Genomic DNA, 21,551 nt, shown 5'->3' with positions numbered 1-21,551 from the left:
GCCGACATGTCTCCCTGGTTGAAGGTAGGAACAATGTACCTTCCAAACTGAGAGGCCAGGCTCAGCTCACATCAGGAGGCCAGGCTCAGGAGGCTGGGGTTCCCTGCTCTGATCATGGCCCATATGAGGGGAACTCATCTGAAGAAGAGCATGAACGCAGAAGCCCGTGGCCTGAGGAGCCTTGTCTTGCAGCTACCAGGACAGGCAAGAAGCAGATGGTGGATTTGGATGCCATGTGTGGGCCTGTGGGGGTGAGGGTGAGGGCGGCCTGAAGAGGGGCTGGCCCACAGAGGACCCAGTGGAACAGCCAGGGTGGGGTATCGAGTGTGATTAGGGGACGCCCCCCAGGCAGGCGTCCTGGACGGCCTTGGCACGCCAGGCCGCTGAGCCAGCACATTGCTTTGTGTACAAATCACCTCCTTTTCTCCTTTTCTTCTGTTCCCATCCCCCACCTCCCTCCATGCCTAAATTCTTCCCAAACCACCCCAGCCTTCGGGCTGTCAGGAGGAAGGGTTGATGTGTGGCGGGTGGGAGGCCCCTGGTGTTGGATGGGCGCTGGGGGGTCCCTCCCACCCAAGACCAGGCACCTACCCCAGGCAGGAGTTGGGGAGGGAAGGGAGCGATTGCCCCCTCCTCCCCCTCCCCAACCTGTGTGCTTCCAGATGGGGGATCCCTGCAGGAAGGGGAGGCAGTGGTGCTGGGGACTGGGCCAGGTGGGAGAAATAGGCTTGGGGAAGGGGGGCCCAGGAAAAGTGTGGTCCAGACCAGGTGAGGGTAAAGGATCCTGCCAACCGAAGGGGGCTGAGGGTTGGGGGGTGTATTTACCATGGTGAGAGGCCGCGTTCTTGTTCCTGGGTCCTGCATGTATGCGTGTGTGTGTGTGCATGTATGTGCTTGCAAATGCCTGGGACTGCTGTGAATGCGCAGCTGGGTGATGTGCGGGTGTCCCCGCAAGTCCACACTTGTGCCCACAGCTGTGAGGGAGCAGCATATGGCTGTCCCCAGATTGTCCAACCTGGGCCCAGCTGGGACCCCAGTTCCCTCTTCTGCCAGAAGCCTGACCTGAACATCTGGCCACATCTGCCCACAAGAAAGGGAGTCCCAGAGCACGTGTCAGAGCTAGAAGGGCCCAGGCCTCCCGCCCCAGTGTAGGAACAGTCCTTCTCAGGGTCACAGTTTCCTCACCTGTGCAACGGGTGCCTGTGGAGTGGACACTGTGGTCCCCGTGGTGTCTTGCCAGAGGCGTACCGCTCAGGGCGACCAACTCGTCCGGGTTTGCTGAGCACTTTCTCAGTTTCAGCACTGAAAGTCCCATGTCCTAGGACACCCCCAGTGCCCCCGCCAGTCCCAGGAAATCGAGATGGCTGGTCCCACTTGCCAGTGACGCTTCTCTTTCTACTACATCCTTCCCCTGCTAGCCCTGTCCCTGCCTCCCCCCACCCCATCTCTGGAACCTTCTCTGAAGGTTCTTACTTTCCCTTTTGCTTCCTGTCCTGTACCCTCTTCCTCCTGCCCCTTACTGTCCCCAGGGTCTCACTCGGTCTCTCTCTGGCTGCAGGGTCTCTCTCTCTGCTCCCCTCTCTTCCCTCTCTGTCTCCAGAGTCTCTGTCTCCTCTCCTGCCCAAAGGATCATCCCCTGGTTGGTTTCTGGGGTCTGTCTCTCCATTCTCTGCTCACTTCGGTCTCCCCTCTCCACCTCCGGTGTCTCCCTGTCTCTGTCTCAGGGTCTCGCCACCTTCCCTGGGTGGTCCAGACCTCCCTCTTGTCTCCTGGCACCACACCCCCACGGGGCTGGCTGGGGTGGAAGCCAGGTCTGGGGGCTGTGACCAGGGCGGGAAGGGGAACCCAAGCAGACATGATATTTATGTTAAGACTTCAAAGTGGGGCAGAGGCCGCAGTGGGGGTGGAGGGGTGGAGGGTGGAGGGAGGGAGGTGCTAGCAAAAGCCAGACTAAGGTCAGCGCCAGCCCCTCCCAGCTGAGGGTCTCCTTGGTGACACACACCTCCCCGTGGGACCCTGAGACTCGGAGTAGGGACAGAATGCACTATTTTCGTGCAGAGTTCCAAGAAAGGCACTTCCTGCACCCCCGCCCTGCCCCCAGCCCCATCCTTTCTTCCTGTCACTCTGCAGCTGGGTCTGGGCGCTGTGGGCCCCACCTCCTCTGAACATCAGCCTGGCCCGGGAGACGGGGGTCTGGAGGTGGCAGGAGCAGAGGGCTCGATCTCAGCAGGAAAACATCCCTGGCGCGGGGACAGCCTGTGCGTTCCTGACTCTCTGGCAGAGGCCTCGCCTGGCAGGGCTGTGCGGGGCTGTAACCCGGTTGGCCCCGACCCAGCCAGGCGGACCCAGCCCTTTGGGGCCTCTGAGCCGTGAGCCTGAGGGCCTGAGGGGCCAAAATGGGCCAAGAGGGTCACCCCACCCCTGCCCCCGCCCTTGGCCTAACCTCTGCTAAAGACACCCAGCTGCTGGGACCTGGAAGGCGTGGGGTCAGGGGCCCTGGCCCTGGGTGGGGTGGGTGGGAAGGGCCAATTGTCTCATCCTGCGTCTCAGCTGAGCCCTGAGCCCCTCCCAGGGGCTGCGCCCAGCAGGCACCCTTCAGGCTGAGCCACCCCTCAGGAAGCCCTCTGCCCCCAGACTCAAGGCTCGCTCTGGACCCAGGACCCTCTGGTCCAAAGTCCACTCAGGCCCCAAATGCCCCAGCCCCTGGGCCAGTGTCTCCTCCAGGGTCCTCCCTAGGCTCTTCCCGTGAATCACTCAGGCTGGAATCTGATGAGCTCAGGCCTCCCCGCCCAGCACTGCCTGCCTCTGCCTCCTGCCTGGCTAGTGGGGTCACCACTCCCCTCATGGGGGTCTTCTCAGCAACCCACATCTCCCTCCAGGGTCCAGCATGGGCTGGGGTGGGTGAGTGGTGGTGGAGCAGGCCAGGGCTGCAGTGAGGTGACTCAGGAGAGAGCTTGGACTGCTTCTGTGTGCTCCAAAGTATAAAAGGTCTGTGTGTGTCTGTGTGTGTGTCTGTCTTTGTGTGTCTCTGTGTGTGTGTCTGTGTGTGTCTTTGTGAGTGTGTCTCTGTGTGTGTGTCTTTGTGAGTGTGTGTCTGTGTGTGTGTCTGTGTGTGTCTGTCTTTGTGTGTCTCTGTATGTGTGTCTTTGTGAGTGTGTCTCTGTGTGTGTGTCTTTGTGAGTGTGTCTCTGTGTGTGTGTCTGTGTGTGTCTGTGTGTGTCTGTGTGTGTCTGTGTGTGTGTCTGTGTGTGTGTCTGTGTGTGTGTCTCTGTGTGTGTGTGTGTCTTTGTGTGTGTCTGTGTGTGTGTCTTTGTGAGTGTGTCTGTGTGTGTGTCTGTGTGTGTGTCTTTGTGAGTGTGTCTCTGTGTGTGTGTCTTTGTGAGTGTGTCTCTGTGTGTGTGTCTGTCTTTGTGTGTCTCTGTGTGTGTGTCTGTGTGTGTCTCTGTGTGTGTGTCTCTGTGTGTGTGTCTGTGTGTGTCTTTGTGAGTGTGTTTCTGTGTGTGTTTGCACTTCCAGTGCTTGGAGAGTGGGAAGGGGCAGCCGTGTGCTGCTGTGTCTTGGGAGAGTGTGCACTGTCGCGTCTGAGTGGGGGATGGAGTAGGCCAGTGGCAGTTCTGCACAGGTAGGTCTAGTGCATCATGGGGTCACCATGTGTGTCTGTGTCAGCCTGTCCCCATGTGTGTGTGTCTGGGAGTCACACTCTGAACCCAAGAACAAGGGTGCTGAAATAGTTCAGTGTTTGCAGATTCAGGGATGTCTGAGTGGGTGGCTGGTCTGTGTCAGGGTGTGTCTGGGAGGAGGGGCGCCAGTGTGTCCCTGTGCCCCATCCCGCAGGAGTGAATGGTTGACAGTGTCAGGGTGTGCCTGTTAACCCGGGGGTGCCCCAGGGTTGTTGCACATGCTCATGGCTGGCAGAGTGTGCACACTGTGTGGGAATGTGGGTCAGACAGTGTCACTGTGTGTTAATTGTGGGTGTGAACATGGGTTGCAAGGCCATGGCAGGGTGCTAGATGCTCTGTGTTGAAGGTGTGGCAGGGTGGGGTGGGTCTCAATGACTGCCTTCTGCTGCACCCCTTTCAGGCCACCCAGTAGGCCCCTGGTTCCTGGATCACCATGGCCCACAGAACCAGGGACATGCAGCCCTTCCCTCACCCCCTATTCGCAGGGTCCCAGGGACCCACTGCCGTGCGCTTTCCTCCTAGCACCAGGCCAGCAGCACTGAGTCCCCTGGGTCCTCTGGATGGCCTTCTCAGCAGAGGGGACCCTGCACGTGGCCAGGAATGAGGTGCATCTGCCCCCTGGTGGCAGCGATGAAGGATGCGCCGCCCTGCACTCCAGGAAAGCGGAGGGACGGTTTAGGCTGCGTCTTTTGGAATCAGTCATTCCACATAGACTCACAAGTGCCAATTCCGGCCCGGGCATTGTTCAAGGCCCTTGAGATTTAGCTAGGAACAAGGCGGGGTTGGCTCTGGCATTCTAGTGAGGGAGACAGACAATAAATTTGCATACAGAACCACCGTGACTTTAGGAGTGATGAGGGCAACGTTTCCAAGTAAGGAAATGACCTGGCTGCTCGTTAACAGATCCAAACGTCAGAGTTCCAGTCTTGCCCTGCAGAGTGGACGCTGGGCCAGGCATGTCACCTCTTGGAGCCTTGGTTTCCTTTTCCATAGGGACAAAGACTGGGGAAGGGCTGGCACAGAATCCCTAGGACACAGTGGACTTTCAGTTACCGTCCAGATCACACCATGTGAATGGAGAGATGTGACCTGTTTCCCTTTGGCTGGAGCTGGGGGCGCTTAGCGCTTGGTCTATAACAGACACTTTTGTTGTTGTTGTTGTTGTTTGATTTTTTGTTAGAGTCTTGCTCTGTTGGCCAGGCTGGAGTGCAGTGGCATGATCTCGGCTTACTGCAACCTCCACCTCCCAGGTTCGAGTGATTTTCCTGTCTCAGCCTCCCAAGTAGCTGGGACTACAGGCACAAGCCACCCTGCCCAGCTAATTTCTGTATTTTTAGTAGAGATGGGGTTTCACCATGTTGGCCAGGCTGGTCTTGAACTCCTGACCTTAGGTGATCTGCCTACCTCGGCCTCCCAGAGTGCTAGGATTATAGGCCTGAGCCACCTCACCCAGCCTATAACAGACATTTGATAAATGTGCTGAGTGGACAAATAAATCAGCCCTTCTGCTTTGAAGGACTGCAGAACCTGGTGTCTGAACCCTTTGCCCTGTAACAAGGCACTTTCCCTGAGCAAGTCTGAGTTTTCTCATCTGTAAAATGGGGCTAGTGAGACTGGTCTTACACTGGCCTATCATCATCTGCCTTGCCTGGAGGCTCTGCCCCAGGATCATGACCTTGCTGATGCTGCTGATTTGGCCTGGACCCCTGACCAATTAGTTTTTTTATTTTTTTATTTTTATTGTGTTTTTTATTTATTTTTTTTGAGAAGGACTCTTGCTCTGTTGCCCAGGGTAGAGTGCAATGGTGTGATCTCAGGTCACTGCAAGCTCCACCTCCCAGGTTCAAGCAATTCTCTTGCCTCAGCCTCCCCAGTAGCTGGGCTACAGGGTAGCTGGGACTACAGGTGCGTGCCACCACCCCTGGCTAATTTTTGTATTTTTAGTACAGACGGGTTTTCACCATGCTGGCCAGGCTGGTCTCGAACTCCTGACCTCAGATGATCCACCCGCCTCGGCCTCCCAAAGTGCTGGGATTACAGGAGTGACCCACCAGGCACAGCCCAGAGTTTCTTGAGAAGAAAAACCACAAGACCCAGGCAGCAGCAGCCCCCTGTGGTGCTCCATCACTGGCGAGGGCAGGGAGGGGGTCAGGTCATGCTGAGCCTGGCAAGGGTGGGAAGGGCTTGCAGAGGCCCCAGAGCCTCATTCCCAGGAGACCAGCTGTACATCCGGCCCCTGGGATCCTCTGAGCACCCTCTACAAACATTCCACGTCCTTCTGAGCACCCTCTACAAACATTCCACGTCCTTCCTCTGGGACTGACCTTGACACATCCTGTGTTTGATTCCCAGTACCCAGCCCTCCCTTATACTCCCCAGGTTTCTGCCTCACTGTCCCTCACTCCTAGTTATCAAACTCCAATCCGTGAACAATATTTATTGAGCGCCTATGGCATTTGTACACAGCATTGGACTGTGCGAGGCACTAGGGGTGAGTGGTGAAACAGAGAGGGAGGACAGAAGAGCTAACGGGACACTTCCTCTCAGTGAGAAGCTTGGGAGGGCATGGAAGTGGGAAGAGAAGAGCTGCCGTTGGCCTAGTGACAAATTTGGGAGCCCTGCAACTGGGCTGTATCTGGACTGCTCATCTGAAAGCCAGTGACTGGCGGGGTGCGATAGCTCATGCCTGTAATCCCAGCACTTTGGGAGGCCAAGGTGGGTGGATCACCTAAGGTCAGGAGTTTGAGACCAGCCTGGCCAACATGGGGAAACCCCATCTCTACTAATAATACAAAAATTAGCCAGGTGTGGTGGTGCACATCTGTAGTCCCAGCTACTTGGGAGGCTGAGGCAGAAGCATCATTTGAACCGGGAGGCAGAGGTTGCTGTGAGCCGAGATCATACCACTGCACTCTAGCCAGAGCGACAGAGCAAAACTCCATCACAAACAAACAAACAAACAAACAAAAAAACCCAAAAAGGCAATGTCCACAATTTCTACCTCCCAGTTGTCATGTCTGACAATGTGGGCTGATGTCCCTCTGTGCTCAGTGCCTGAGGAGAGAACCTCTGGGGTCGTCCTCCACGGGGGGACAATTCCTTCCTTCCTGGGGATGGCCCACGAGAGGCTGGCCTTACCCAGACCCCAGAACCTAAGGGACCTGGGGGCCAGCAGCCTCGGTCCCTGCACTGTCCCCAGGTTGCCTGACGCTGCCAGGGACCCCCTGTGCTGCTACAACCTTGGAGGCGCCCTCACCTCTGGGTACCGTGAGCATTGTGTGGCCAGCTTCCCTCTCGGCAGCTTCCCTGGCCATGCACGCCCCCTCGTGGTTGGTCGTCGGCACTTTTCCTTGTTTGGATTTGCTACCTGCTCTGGGCTTCCTTGGGGGCTGCCCCGGCCTTTGTGGGTGACTTAGAATGGAGGGTGGAGTTGGAACCTGCTGCCCTGGTTTGCGTGGGGGAGCCTGTAAGGACTTGCTGTATGACATCCTGGGAGTCACTTTCCTGAACCTCAGTGGGCCCAACAAGCCACGGCCAGGTAAAGCTTTTGTGACGGCCAAGAGTTTAGTGCAGAGAGCATGGTTTCTGAGCCCCCTCTCCATTCTGGAAGCTTATCTGCCAGCTGGTGTATCTCCCCAGAGATGCTGGAGGGCCTGGGAGGACTCCAAATCTTGGGGAGAGACTGTAACTTGGGTACTTTCTCCCCAGGGCCTGATTTCCGGGGGAATAACCTCCTATAACTAGGTGTCAGCAGATGGGAGCCCTGTCTGGCAGAGAGTAGATTCCAGGAGAGAGTTAGCAGCCCAGCTCTCTCCTTCCCTTTCTGCCATGAGCTCTGCTTGTGCAAAATCACCCATTTTGATCACTGAAACACTTCTGGGAACCGAGCAGGGCAGCAATAGTGTCCCCACTTTACAGATGAGAGTACTGATGCTTGCAGGTGCAGGTCCTTCGGGTGTCCAGGACAGGGGTGGGCTCTGAGCCTTTGTTGCTGTTCCGTGGCCTTTCTAAATCCTCCTGACACCTAGGAGCCATTGGAACCTTTTAGGGTCTGGAAGTCTCAGCCTGGTGGGGGCTACTGGGGTGGAGCCCTGACTCAGTCACGCCCATGGGGGGAAGGGTAAAAGGAGCCGAGACTGTTACCCTCCCCATGTCAGAGGTTGGGCATCCATCAGATTCGCCCCCACTTGGCACACTCCCCATTGCAGGCTGGCTCACCCTCAGCTGGGTGAGAAGAACAAGAGGCAAGGGGCCTTGGGCACACAGTCTGGGGGTCCCCCGAGCCCCCTCATCTTTATTCCAGTTCCTCAGATGTGGCAGTTCCCTCAGCTTCCCTGGAGACAAGTATCAGACAAAGGTGGTGGCAGACACTGGACAGGGCCCTGGGTGGGGCTGCTGGCGCTAAAAGGACTTCTCAGCAGGCGCAAGGTCTCCCGCCCCAAACGACCCTTCTGGCCACTTCAAGCTACTCCTCTGCTGCCCGGCTTCCCTCTGCCTCTGGCTCCCCTGGCTGAGCAGGGCCTTCACGGGCTCGACCCTGGCCCCCTTCAGCAGTTGTGTCAGACTCTTCCCGAGTGTCCCTGGGGCTGGCTTTGACCCCAGCGTCCTCATCTCCCTGGCACCCTTGCTCCTCCCCTCTGCTCCTTGCCTCTGACTGCCCTCTGCCCTCCTCCTCTGTTGCAGCCTCCTGGGTCTCAGGCCACTCTGCCCGGCGGTAGACAAGGTAGCCAGTGGTGGGCAGCCTGCGGGCCAGGGCTCCAGGGGGCAGGCGGTGGTAGCCCTGGTCCTTGTACAGGAAGAGGCCAAAAGTGTTGGGCTGTGTCACTCGGAACTTGGTGGCACAGAGCTGGTTCAGGGTGGCGATCGAGGCCTCTGGGGGCACGGCCAGGGTCTTGGAGGTGCAGCCACTGCTGGGATCCTGATAGGCTACTCGGAGGAGGTGCTATGCAGGAGGAGAAGCAAAAACAAGTACTCAGCCCTGACTGGCATGCATCTGGCTCCAAAGCTGAGGGACCAGTGTGGGCTGTGCAGGGACAGGGTGGGGAGGTGGAAATCCAGTGGGAGAACCAAGTGGCAAAAGCTCTGTGAGCTCCAGGGGTCGGCTTGTGGGCCACAGTTGAAGGTGCAGGACAGCCCAGTGGGGAGCTCACAAGCCTGAGACGAAGCTTTGATAGTGCACACTTTGTGCCCCAAGTACTCTCCTGCATTAACTCATTTAATCTTTACCTCAACCCCACGAGGTAGGTCCTATTACCCCATTGTACTGATGAGAAAACTGAGGCACAAAGTAGTTAAGTAACTTGCCCAAGTCCCCACAACCCAGTGGCAGAGCTGGGATTAGAACCCGGGATCTGGCTACAGAGTCTGGACTCTTCACCAAGGACAGGAAGGTGAAAGGCGGGGATGGTGTCTGGCTCTGAGGACACGGTGGAGGGCCTGTTACCTGGAAGCAGTGGGTGGCAGGCAGGCGGCGCTGCTCCCAGAGGCTGAGGGAGCGCCGTAGCTCCTGCGAAGGACTCAGTGGGAGGGTATGGGCCTGACCCAGGCCACTCAGCAAGGCCAGGCTGGCAGACAGGCTGGTCAGGTAGTAGCCACCTGGGACACAGGGTGGAATAACACGGCTCAGGCTGGGTGTGGGGCACCCATCCCCTCTCCCCTTCCCTGCTTATTCAGGGCCCACCCAGGCAGGGAAGTGGGTGGGGGTCCCTCACCCTCTCCGGTGAGCAGGCTGGGCTCCAGCAGCTCTGACATGTACTCGGCCTCCAGCAGCAGCTCAGGAAGGTCACAGTGGGCCAAGACGAGGCTCAGCAGAGGCAGGAACTCGTCAGCACCCGCGTCCTCCCCTGTGGGGACATGGTGAGAGGAAGAAGCTTCAGGTGCAGTCCTTGCTTTAGGCAGTGACCCCTCCCCATGGCCTAGCAACCATGGCAGGGCTTCGGAGAGAACGCACTGCTCTCTGGGCCTCAGTTTCGCAATCTGCAAGATGGGAGGGTGGGCTCATTCTCTCCCGCAGGGCCATTCCAGGGTCCTGGGGACCTGCCACTGGGGGTCCCACCTCCAACTCAGAGGGGCAGGGCAGGGTGAGGTGGTGGCAGAGACATACCCTCCTGGGTCCTCAGGGCCATGTAGAGCAGCTTGCAGGCCTGCAGGAGCCGCTTCACCTGGGCGCTGGGTGAGTAGGTGCGGAGCAGCTGCAGCAACTTCTGGCGCACCTGCTCCATCTCTACTGGGGAGGGCAGGCTCAGGTGGGACCCAAAAGCTCCGGGACCCTGGGCCCGGGCCAGGCGGAGGCCCTCAGCTAGGCGGCCCAGGGAGCCGTCTGCGGCAAGCCGGCGCCGCACGCGGGCTGCCAGGATGGGCCGGAGAGGCTTGAGCACAGAGCGATGCAATGACTTCTCCAGGACATGTTCTGCCAGAGGAGGGGCAGGGAGGGGTCAGGGGAAGACTGGGGAGATGGGGGACAGAGGCCAGGGGAGATGGGGGACAGAGGCCAGGGGAGAAGGGAGCAGGGGTAGAATCGGGGAGGAGAGGCAAGGAAAGCAGGAGGAGGTAGCCTGGGTGAGACAGAAGAGTTTGGGGAGAGAGAGGATGGAACTCTCTCGAACAGTGGTAAGACAGGGTGGGTTTGTAAAGCAGCAGAACAGAATCAGACAGGCTGGCGCTGTGGAGGGGAGCAGAGGGTCGGATGGGGCAGTGCTGGAGCTATGGAGAGACGGAGCCTCACCCAGCCTTTTAGGCGGCAGCAGCTTCTCAGGGCCCAGCTCCACGCTCAGCATGGCCCGGGCCCGGCTCAGTGCCTGACGGATGCCCTGCAGCTCCTGGGGCTCAGGCCCGGCCCGCACCTGGGTCAGTAGGTCCTGCACCAGCTGGCCTGCGGCTGTGTGTCGGTCCTGCATCAGTGCCGCCGCGGCCCGGCCCACCTGCCGCTCCGGCGCCAGTAGGGAGCAGAAGGCGGCACTCATGGACCGAAGCAGAGGCCGCCGGCGGCCCAGGTGGGGTGAGGTCGCTGGGCTCCCCCGGGACCCTGGCGCCCCCTCCTCCTCGGAGCTGCTGGGGGAGCCGCAGTCCACCTCCTGGAGGGAGGGCATAGGCGGAAGGCTAGGGTCACCGCCTGCTGGCACGCGGTACCCCACTGAACTCTCCCTCCGCAGCAACTGGCAAGGGGGCAGCCGCTCTGTCTGGCTGGGGACTGCCCCTGGCAACACAGGGACCGGGGGAGGCGGCACGGCAGGTGGAGACAGGGGGCTGGAAGTCTCTGTGGACACGCGCACTTTGAAGCTTCTCTTGAATTTCTCCCGCTTGGTGGGCCCCAGGTCCCCCGGGAACAGGGGGTTGAAGAAGCACAAGGCGGCTCCGGTGCCCTGGTCCAGCTCTTGAGGGGACCGGGCCTTCAGCTGGGGCAACACTGGGCCTCCAGCCGGGCCCCGCTGAGCCTTGATGTTGAGGGAGGAGCTCCAGAACTCTAGGGAACAAGAAACCAACTGGGGCCTCCAGGATTGGTTAGGGGAAGTTTCCCAACCAAGGAAAGGCATGGGCTTCGGGCCGTGTGCTGCGAGCCTTCCCCTCCCCTCAGCCTTTTCATCTGTGCAATGGGTGGCAAGGAGCTCTTACCAATGCCCAGATGGGAGATGGCCTCCAGCTCTTTGTGGGTGGCTGCACGGTGGATGGCTCTGGGGAGCTGCAGCGGGAGGAGAAGGATGTCCCTGAGGCCAGAGAGGGGAGCAGAAGGGAGTGAGGGCCGAAGGGGGTGGGGAGGATGGGCTGTCCCAAGGAGCAGGGCCCGTGGACACCGGGCACCCTGCAGGCAGACTCACCGGGTGTGGCAGTAGGCACAGATGAGCTGGACTAGGTCTGGGAACATGAGCTCCGAGCCCTCCAAGGAGACGCCTGAGAGAGGAGGGAAGTGAGGTGCTTCTCTAGGGAACCTCCCTCCTTCCAGCCCCTTCCTGCCAGGCCAGCCCCTCACCGCCAGGGCTCTCCAGGATGTAGTGGCTGGAGACGAAGGAGGGGCCGCTGGCTTCGGGCAGTCGCATGCACAGGGCCTGGCACTGTCGGGTGTTAGATTTCCGCACGAGGAACGTCTGCAAGTGGATAGGGCTCAGGCAGCTCAGGACCTTGGCATTCCACCCTTCTCCCTCCCACCCCTGGCTGGCCAGTCCCTGGAGGTTGGGGGCAAGACTCACCCCCGGGGGCTCGGTCCTCAGCACGTGCAGTGCCGCGGCTGCGTTGGCTTGCAGCTGCAGCCACACAGGCCGGGTGAGCAGCAGGCGCTCCCGCAGGCTCACAACGCGTCCCGGCCGCTGTGGCCCGCCTGCCTGCCCGCCGCTGGCATTGGGCACGTCATACAGTGGGTCCTGGGCTGGCCTGAGGGCGGGCATCCAGATCTGAGCAGGGAGCCAGGGGCTGGGACCCTTGCTCTCCTCTTCCCCGCTCCCAGGTTTCCCACCTTCTCCATCCCCAGATAGACCCTCTTCTCGCAGCCCCTCCCTGCCCCACCTGGCTGCCCTGCCAACTTCACTAACTTTTCTGTCTCCAGGTGCCCAGGAGTGAAGCTGGATGGGCTGGGGGCTCCCGGAGGGCCCGTGCCTGACTCTCCAGGGCTTTCCATGGCTGGGAGCTCCTTCGGCTTCAGGAAGAGAATCCAACCCCAAGGCAAGGCACGCACATCCCCAGTGAGTAACACTTCCTGAGGGCGGTCCGCCTGTCACACCCGCCTGTTAACTCTTGTGTGTCCACCCCGCCTGGCCAGTGCCTGCCTCCTCTGTTCTGGACCCTGCTTCGGGGGTCAGGGATCCCCTCCGTGCTAGCCCTGCTCTGAGGGCCCCAGCTGGGGGGTGCCACCTCCACACAGGGCCTCCTGCAGCCTCACCAGCTCCTCAAATTGCACAGGTGGGCGGGAAGTGGTTAAACGGCCGACTCAGTCCCCGCAGGCCCCAGCCACACTCTGGGGGCACCTCTGGGTCTGTGGTCAGTTGCTCATCTGCCCCTGGCCTCAGGTCAGCCTTGTGGGAGAGCACCCTCTACTGTCCATAGATGACTCATTCCTGAACATGGGTTTTAGGATTTTAGGTTGCCATGGAGAAAATATGCCACGTCTCCATGGAAACCAACCTATTTGCTTAACTGAGGTTCTGGGGGTGGTTCTGACACTCAGCACTAACCAGGGGGAGTCTGGCTGTGAGGTCGTTAGCACATGGTGCTGCTGCCGGCTGCCTCCTACGCATGCAGGCTCTGCCAGCCTGCCTTGCCAATCTGCCAGGCAACTGGGACAGGTGCAGACATGACCCAGGCTTCAAGCACACGCACCCATCCTCCCCACCCGAGGCACTCCGCTGGCGCCATATGTTCTCTGCCCAGTGCCAGGCAGCCCAGCGCCCACCTCCCCCTCCCCAGTGTGGCCCCACGCACAGTGCTCCAGCCTCTGCTGGGCAGTGCAAGGAGTGGCAATCTGCAGGCACCTCAGAAGTCAGCCTGGTTCAGGTGCTCCCCACAGAAGCCCTGATTCTCTTGCAAGGTAAATCACACATACACGGGGCACACCAGAATCCCAGGAAAGGTTTTAATTCTAGTCCTTGAAATCTGAGAGGCAGACACCAAGAACTGCCCTGAGAAAACCTGGGGGGCCTGGCATCTCGCCTCCAGCCCCAGCCAGGGTGGACAGCCCCCCTAGATATCACGTCTGACTCAGAGTTCCTGCACAGTGGGGCCTGGCTCCCTGGCCCTGAGGCCGGAGAGCCTGCATCCAAGGTCAGCAAGAGGATGTGGCTTTGACTTCAGCTGTCTTCTCTGTCAGGGGAGCCCCAAGAGGCGGATCTTCAGGAGCGGGAGGTGGCAGGCGGCTCAGGGATGGAGACAGCAGCCTTGCCTGGCCAGGTCGGCTCCACAGCCACAGCTGTGCAGGCCTCGAGGAGGGCAGAGGAGGAGTCCAGGCCAGTGCCAGCGGAGTGGGAGGGCCCAGCAGCACCACAGGAGCCTGGCTGGGCAGACCCTGAGGGGCCTGTGGGTCTGCCTGTCTGCAGCAGGAAGATGAGAATCCTGGGTGCGGTGCCAGCTGCTCTGAGGGTCCCCCTGGCTCTGAACAGCAGGGTCACGGTCCTGTGCGTATGTGGGAAGGAGAAAACTGTCACCAGTGAGGAAGCTGAAAGGAGGGGGGCAGCCACTTACTGAGCGGAGTGACTTTGGGCTGGCCCAGGACAGGCCTCCTGGGCAGCTCCACGGCCCTCCCTGACCCCTCCTGAGTGGGAGCTCCATCAACCCAGGCTTCCCCAGCCCCATCCTGGTTCCTGCTCCTCAAACTCCCACAAGCCCCTCAAATCTAGACCATCCTAACTTTCTTGGGCCACTGATTCTGACACAGCCACAGCCTCTCTCTGGGCTCCTTCCTGGAGGCTGAGCTGAGGGAAGGTGATGGCAAGGCGGGCAGGGGAGGCCGTACAACAGCCATAGTTCTTACCATCCGATTTTCTCTTCTGAGGGGACACAGCTGCCCTAGCCTGGGTGGATGAGAAGAAAAGCCCCCCTGAGAGCCCACCTACAGCCTGGCAATCCCTGCCCCACCTCCCACCTCTGTGGCGTGTGGGCTGCTGCCTTAGTGCTATGCCCCCAGGGCCAGGAACATAGGGCCCCCCAAGCCAGAGCTCCCATGCTCCTGACCGCTGGCCAGCTCAACGGCTCTCCCGCCTCCCTGCCCCCCTCCCCCCTCCCACCCCATCAAAACCTGCCCTGGAACAGGAAGGGGCTGACACAGACTAGAAATCCCTTCTCCCAGGGCCGCCTTGAGCAAGAGGACTTGTGAGCCAACTGCGATCCAGGGACCCTGGGCTGAAGATGGGGGAGCCTTGGTGAGCAGAGAACTCCCAGGCCTGCAGATGGCAGAGCTGCTGCCAGGGTGGGGGGCCCTGAGGTGGGGCAGGGCACATGGGCAGCAGCGGCCCCACCTTTTTGATGGCCGTCCAGTCCTCCAGGATGTCGATCTCTTGAAGCATGTACACGATGTATGGGCCTGTGGTGGGGGTCAAGGAAGCCCAGTGGAGGCGGCAGGTGACGAGGGCAGGGCCACCCACCTGACATTCAGGAGTGGGGGTACAGCAGACAGCATGAAGTGGGAGCTGAGGATCTGGGTCCGAGCTCAGGTTCCACCTCCTACCTCTTCTCCCCCCAGTTCCAGGGTCCTCCTGGAACCAAGTCCATGGAGGACACCAAGTGTTGTTCCCCATCCCTTGCTCACCCTCACCTCGTCTTGAGGTCAGCTGGCTGAGGCCCATCCCATCTCACCCTGCAGCACAGCCCTGACCTGGCCCCTTCCCCGATCCAAAGACAGACGCAGGGCTTCTCCCTTCAGAGACAACTCCCCTTCCCCACAGTGCTCCCTACCTGATGTCTCCATGCCTTCACCTCTCATTCGCTCAAGTCACGGCCTTCCAGATTCCTCCCTCCCTGCCTGGGCCTGCTCTCCAGCACCAGGTGGCCATAATGACTAAGGCTGGCTGCTGCAGGAATGCCCTCAGGGGCACAGGAGGACTCAGCTCTGCCAGGACAGATGAAAGCACAGCAGGCCCTGGACTAAGCTTAAGCTAACCCTGCCTAGGGAGGGGCGGAGGCAGCTGGTGCCCTCTGGGATGTGGGCACCCCATGGTAGGGCACAGGAACACACAGGAGAGTGAAGCCATAGGCACTGGAGTAAGACCGGAGAGGCCTCACAGAGGAGGTAACGTTTGACATGAGCCCTGGACAGTCAGGACAGGCAGGACTTCCAAGAGGAGGGTGGGATATGAGCAAAGGCTCCCCAGGGAGAGCTGGGGACCCGCTCAGACAACCCCAGGAGATGGAAAGTCCTCAAAGGCCAAACCTCACTCAGGCTCGAGTGCAGTGGCACATCATGGCTCGCTGCAGCCTTGATCTCTCAGGCTCAAGCAATTCTCTTGCCTCAGCCTTCAGAGTAGCTGGGACTATAGATGCACACCGCCACACCTGGCTAATTTTTGCTAATTTTTCTAGAGACGGGTTTCACCATGTTGCCCAAGGTGGTCTCGAAATGAACTCCTGGGCTCAAGCAATCTACCTGCCTTGGCCTCCCAAAGTGCTCGGACTATAGATGTGAGCCACTGAGCCTAGCCCGTTTCTGTTTTCCTAGGGTCCACATAGCCCAGAGAGACCCAAGACCCTGTAAGAAATTGCTGACAGCTGGATTTGCCTGGACATGGTCACATGACACCAAGCAACCACAAGTGCATCTAGTGCGACTGTCCTCCATGTCCCCTCCAAACCTCTCCCCCAGGTCTGGAGGTGACCCTAACATCCTGCCACCTTTTAGGCCACCTTAGGTGAAAGGATACCAGAAACCAGAGGTGCCTTCTTCCTCTTGCTGGGCGGCAGGGAGTCCCAAGACCTGGAGCTGCCTCTGGCGTGCAGTTTGTCGTCCCACCATTCTGCCCCCAGACCCAGAGTTAGAACTGGGGTGCTGGCCCACAGGACACTCTCTCTTCTGTAGCCTCTGCCCCCACCATGGGCCAGCCTGGCCTCATATCCCCTGCCCCATCACAACCCTGGGCTTGGGGTAGGAAGCCCCTTAGGGCTGTTCAGGTCCTGCCCGCACAGCTGTGCAACCCCGGGAAGAGGCCGCTGCACTTCTGTGAGCCTCATCTGTTTAGTGGACAGTGGGATGACAATTCCTGCCACCCCAGGACTCCACATGAACACAGGTACTATGAACGTGGAGGGGACTAGAGCTATTGCATGGGACTGCATGTCACACTGATACCTGTTTTGGAAAGAGCAGGGGCAGAAGAGGGCAGGGAGACCCACTCTGCCCGAGCCCCTACTGTGTGCCAGGCCCTTTCCAGGCCTGGTTTCCTTCAGTCCTCACACTGACCCCAAGAGGCAGGTCCTCTGACTGTCCCCTTGACTTCAGGACATCTGAAGTCTAGAAAGGGGTGGGCGTTGACAGAGCCAAGCCCAGGGCCGGGGTGCCCGGGCTCTCGCGCTCACCAGAGCTGAGGTCCAGGCTCTGGCGGTCCTCCTCCAGCCTCTGGATCCGCTCCTGCAGCTCCCCCTGCAGTGTGTCATAGAGCAGCAGCTTCTCACTCTGGAAGAGGGGGCAATAGCTCAGCAGGACGGATGGGGAGAGCTCACTTCAGGCCTTGCGCCCCGCCTTGTCCCCAGTGTGCCCAATCAGGCCCACCTCCAGGTGCTGTTTGGCTCCCTGCAGCTCACATTCATACTTATTCCTGATCACATCCAGACAGAACCCCTTGTAGATCCCTGCAGAGAAAGGAAGGAGGGACCCTGCTTGGCTGGGGAGCCTGGTGCCCACACAGGAGGGCTGAAAGCAAAGGGTGAGGCCAGGGAGGAACAAGAGAAGAAGGGGACAGGGTGCCATGGGTTCTGGGAGGGGAAAAAGGCACAGAACCACCCACAGACCTGCCACCTGAATGCGAATCTTGAGGCTCTGCTGCAGCCCCCCAAGGGGCTCCGTGTATTCAGGGGCTCTCTCAGCCCCTACTTCCTCCAGCCGCAACCGCAGCTGACTCAGTCGTTCCCTGAACAACCTGGGTGGTAAAAAAGGCAGCCGTGCACCCATTTGCTCACCTATTGCTCTTGGGCAAACACGTACCCAGCACCCATTCCACAGCAAGCCCTGTGTTAGGCGTGCACTTCCTGGGCACCAACCACGCCTGCCCAGTACCAGGCCCACCACCTCCTCATCCCAGCTCCTCGCAGACCCAGCCCAAGGTGTCCCCATGCTCACTTCTCCTTTAGCTCCGAGAACTGCTTTTCTAGGTCCAGCATCTCACTGACACACTCGCTGCGGCGCCGCTCATAGTCCTCATCGTCCATCTCTGGGACAAGAGGCCAGTAAGGGCTAGCTCTGGGGAGGGGTGGTGGGTACCCACATGTGTGCATGTGCGTCCTTCATGTGTGTGTGTGTGCATGCGTCCTTGTGTGAAGGGGCTGTGTGTTTGTATGCATGCTTGTGTGTAGGGGCTGTGTGTGTGTGTGTGCTTGTGTGTAGGGGCTGTGTGCGCGCACGTGCTCGTGTGTAGGGGCTGTGTGTGCATGTGTGCTCGTGTGTAGGGGCTGTGTGTGCATGTGTGCTCGTGTGTAGGGGCTGTGTGTGCATGTGTGCTCGTGTGTAGGGGCTGTGTGTGTGTATGCGTGCTTGTGTGTAGGGGCTGTGTGTGTGTGCACGTGTGCTCGTGTGTAGGGGCTGTGTGTGTGCATGTGTGCTCGTGTGTAGGGGCTATGTGTGTGTGCGTGTGTGCTCGTGTGTAGAGGCTGTGTGCGTGTGTGCTCGTGTGTAGAGGCTGTGTGTGTGTGTGGGTGCTCGTGTGTAGAGGCTGTGTGTGTGCGCATGCGTGCTTGTGTGAAGGGGCTGTGTGTGTGTGCGTGCTTGTGTGTAGAGGCTCTGTGTGTGTGCGTGCTTGTGTGTAGAGGCTCTGTATGTGTGCATGCTTGTGTGTAGAAGCTGTGTGTGTGCGTGCGTGCTTGTGTGTAGGGGCTGTGTGTGCATGTGCATGTGCTTGTGTGTAGGGGCTGTGTGTGCGTGTGCATGTGCTTGTGTGTAGGGGCTGTGTGTAGGTGCTTGTGTGAAGGGGCTGTGTGTGCATGTGCATGCTTGTGTGTAGAAGCTGTGTGTGTGTGCTTGTGGCAGAGGCTGTGTGTGAGTATGCTTGTGTCTAGGGGCTGTATGTGCATGTATGTGCATGCTTGTGCGTGGGGGCTGTGTGTGTGTGTGTGTTTGTGTAGGGGCTCACCGGAGCTCTCCTCTTCTGACTCTGTCTGGCTGCCGCTCCGCTCCTCCTCACTCTCTTCCTCCTCCCCATTCATCTCAGTGGCGGAATCACCCTCTGCTTCCATCTCTTCTGTGTCTTTGCTTGGAGGCTGGATGGGCATCCGGACTCTGGGAGAAGGAATGGAGCTGTCACTTATGGCTGCCCACAGCTCAGAGGGGGAAAGAGGCAGCAGGAAGCTGAACCCAACCTGATCCCAGATGGGGAAAGCCAGGGAAGTGACTGGCCTGGCCACACCTTGAGCACATACTGGGTGACAAGGGTGCAAATGGCCGTCTGCACCTCTCACAGAAGCCTGGGAGCTGTGGAAATGCTCCTGCTCTTGGATGTCACTGGTGATCCTAATCCTGGGAATACTGGCCAAGGCTGTGATCCACATAAAGGAAAGGCCCAGGGGGCACTCTCCACTGCCTATGGACTGGACCTAAATTTCTTTTTGAGATGGAGTCTCGCTCTGTTGACAGGCTGGAGTGCAGTGGCACGATCTCGGCTCATTGCAACCTCTGCCTCCCGGGTTGAAGCAATTCTCTTGCCTCAGCCTCCCGAGTAGCTGGGACTACAGGCACCCGCCACCACACCCGAACTGGACTTAAATTCCTAACTGGGGCTTTCAAGGTCTTTACCAGACTGGACTTGACCTACCGGTCCAGCAACTTCATCCCACCATATAATGGCTAGTGCCTGCACTTCCACCTTCTGCCCTCTGCCTCAGCTGTTCCTTCTGCCTGTAATGCCCTCGGCTTCTCTTCCAGATAACGCTACAATCTCCTTGTCGTTCACTGTGCTCTGGGTCAAATCCCATCTCCTTCTGCCTCCTCTTGGACCGCGGGTCGTCAGTGTTCCCCTCTCTTTTCTGTGTCTTCAGCTTCTCCCTCTTAGCAACCTCCTTCCCATGAAACTTTAGATGTGCCTGGGTATTTTCTAGCATTAACAAAACACAGAAACACAAAACTTCACCCATTCCACCTGACTGCTCCGTTTGCCACTTCACAGTTACGCTTTTCAAGGTCTCATGAACACTGGCTGTTCCTACTTTGACCTCCCAGTCGTTCAATGTCATCAATCTCAGCTGAAACTGATCCCATAGCATTAACCAGTGACTTCCTTGTGGCTAATGCCAATATTTTTCAGTGCTTATTTTAATTGTCTGCTCGGCAACATTGAACACTGGTAAGCATTCCTTCTTTTACTGACTCATCTAACATGTATTGAACATCTAACATATACTGGGTACTGTCAGACGCTATGGTATGCAGGGGCCCCAAGTGTGACTGTCTTTGACCTCACCGAGTTTACAAGTTCCTGGGAGACAGGGGCAAAGGAGCACACTATAACCATGATATGAGGAGAGTTAAGACCAGGGGCATGAGGGAGGAGTATATAACCAGGACCTGGAGCCCGATGCAGCAGGGAGGCTTCCAAAGATGGACCAGCTGGGTGAGCTGCACTTACTGAGGGAATATTCCAGGTAGAGTTAGTAGCAAAGACCCAGAAATAAGAGAAGGAAAGCAGCTGGGGGCACATGGGTCTAAGTCTCAGTGAGAAATCTGAGGTGCAGAGATTTGGTCGTCAGCATACAGCAAGTTCTTCATGCCACAGGAGACGGTGCGACCAGCAAGGGAGAATGTGTGCAATCAGAAGACGCCCATAATGGAACTCCCAGGGTTACCAAAGGGGCAGATGAGGAGACCCCTACAAAGGAGGAGGCAAAACCCGAAGTCGTGGAGAAAGAGAATTTCAGAAGAAAGCCAAGTACTGCCAAGTAGTAATTGTACTGATAGTGCCAAGTACTGCCAAGAGATCACCTAAGAGGATGAAAACAGTCCTCTCAGCAGATAATCTCTCAGCCCCCTGCAGGCTTCTATTTTATTGTGTTCTTTCAACTTCTCTGGACACTGCTTGTAGTCCTTTAGTACACTGCAGACGCCACTCCCTCCAGGAAGCTTTGTTTGTATCTATTTGCCTATTCTCATGTCTGTTCCCCCAATCAGTCTATGAGCCTCACTAGGGCAGGGGCTGCACACGTACCTTATTTACCTAGCACAGTACTGGTTCACTTGATGACTGGAGGATTTGCAAATACAAATTTAACAACAACAAAAAAATTTTGTGAGGCAGACATTAGCTTTTACTTTTCGGTAGTCCCAGGTCCCTGTGATGGTAGCAAACTTTCCTTGACACCAGTTCAAGTTGTGTATAATAAGCCTGGCCTAGGTGAGCGTTTAGTCATATTCCTCAACAATTTCACTAATGATCTGCACCTGACTTGAAAAGCTCGGTTCTCTAAACCAGCTTCATCTTTCCCGTTATCAAGCCTCAGTTCCCAACACTTGCAATGCCTCTTCACTGTTAGTATATTCACTTTGTAAGACGCAGCTTAAATCTATCTCTTCCAGAAACCTTTCTCTCCTCCAGCTGGTTCTGATTATAAGTGAGTTAAGTCACAATCTTCCCATCTTACCCCGGGTGCAAAAAGCGGATAACCATTCCTGCTCTGAGTGTTGAGGAGCTCGCAGGTGGTAAGGGATGGAAAAGGACATTGTAAAGCGCGGTGGTATAAGGGATGGAAAAGCACATTGTAAAGCGCTGTACACAGGCAATTTAGCTTTTCAGAATGGCAGCTCCTCCGGGGCACGCCCCTAGGGAAGGCAGGCCCTCCTCATTCTCGCAGAGGTCAACCCAGCTTCTCCGCGGTGCCCAGGGGGCCTCCCGCTAGCTTCTAGATGTGCGGGAGCGGGCCGGAACATCGCTGGCTAGCCCGCAGCCCAGCACGCATCAGGCCAGTTAAATCTCTGCTTCGGCCTGGGAGGAGGAGATTGTGCCGGCCCTGCTCGACTAACCGGAGAGGCCGAACCAAAAGCCATGCATGGCGATACGCACCGCGGGGACTGGGGCCTCTGGCCTCAAGACCGATATTCCCTGAGAGGTGCCCGTGGTTGCCGGTACCGGCAGCAGCGCCGGTCTCCCGCAGGCGCTGCGCGGCTCCCTTTTCTCCCGGAGGCAGAGCCTATCGGTGCTTCCGTGTGCATCATCAGGAGGCGACCGTCGGGGGTGCTCACAATTGGACAGTTTGGTCCCGAGG

General features: G+C 58.4%; 2 protein-coding genes and 1 long non-coding RNA gene across 19 annotated transcripts; 1 reads left to right on the top strand and 2 right to left on the bottom strand.

Annotated features, from left to right (window-relative positions):
- Positions 1-7,934: 7,934 nt before the first annotated feature.
- Positions 7,935-12,662, bottom strand: RIN1 (Ras and Rab interactor 1). Of its 13 annotated transcripts, none has more exons than XM_045370585.3 (10): positions 12,550-12,662; positions 11,864-12,044; positions 11,647-11,761; positions 11,495-11,567; positions 11,292-11,383; positions 10,405-11,142; positions 9,784-10,089; positions 9,392-9,523; positions 9,124-9,275; positions 7,935-8,622 (listed from the first exon to the last, which is right to left on the bottom strand). In XM_045370585.3, the coding sequence occupies exons 3-10, from the start codon at positions 11,711-11,713 to the stop codon at positions 8,146-8,148; spliced, it is 2,037 nt and encodes a 678-aa protein (XP_045226520.1). In that variant the 5' UTR covers positions 11,714-11,761; positions 11,864-12,044; positions 12,550-12,662; the 3' UTR covers positions 7,935-8,145. The 13 variants fall into 13 exon arrangements, with proteins under 13 accessions (XP_045226520.1, XP_073869249.1, XP_073869246.1 ...); XM_074013148.1 differs by having other exon boundaries at positions 10,405-10,753; XM_074013145.1 differs by having other exon boundaries at positions 11,292-11,358.
- On the top strand, positions 12,217-18,898 carry LOC141408428 (uncharacterized). Its single transcript, XR_012423060.1, has 2 exons — positions 12,217-12,352; positions 15,814-18,898. It is a non-coding gene; the product is annotated as an uncharacterized lncRNA (long non-coding RNA).
- Positions 13,226-21,481, bottom strand: BRMS1 (BRMS1 transcriptional repressor and anoikis regulator). 5 transcript variants are annotated; one of them, XR_012423057.1, is made up of 10 exons: positions 21,350-21,481; positions 18,434-18,579; positions 17,428-17,518; positions 17,100-17,227; positions 16,861-16,940; positions 16,668-16,764; positions 15,054-16,108; positions 14,618-14,743; positions 14,134-14,173; positions 13,226-13,775 (listed from the first exon to the last, which is right to left on the bottom strand). XR_012423057.1 is itself a non-coding variant. In XM_045370594.2 (10 exons), the coding sequence occupies exons 2-10, from the start codon at positions 18,570-18,572 to the stop codon at positions 13,768-13,770; spliced, it is 741 nt and encodes a 246-aa protein (XP_045226529.1). In that variant the 5' UTR covers positions 18,573-18,579; positions 21,350-21,481; the 3' UTR covers positions 13,226-13,767. The 5 variants fall into 5 exon arrangements, 3 of the variants coding, with proteins under 3 accessions (XP_045226529.1, XP_045226530.1, XP_045226531.1); XR_012423056.1 differs by having other exon boundaries at positions 14,618-14,682; XM_045370594.2 differs by having other exon boundaries at positions 14,618-14,682; positions 16,016-16,108.
- Between the last annotated feature and the right edge of the window lie 70 nt (positions 21,482-21,551).

This window comes from Macaca fascicularis, chromosome 14 (genome assembly GCF_037993035.2).
Source record: "Macaca fascicularis isolate 582-1 chromosome 14, T2T-MFA8v1.1".
NCBI lineage: Eukaryota > Metazoa > Chordata > Mammalia > Primates > Cercopithecidae > Macaca > Macaca fascicularis.
This window is presented reverse-complemented; position numbering and strand designations above follow the sequence as displayed.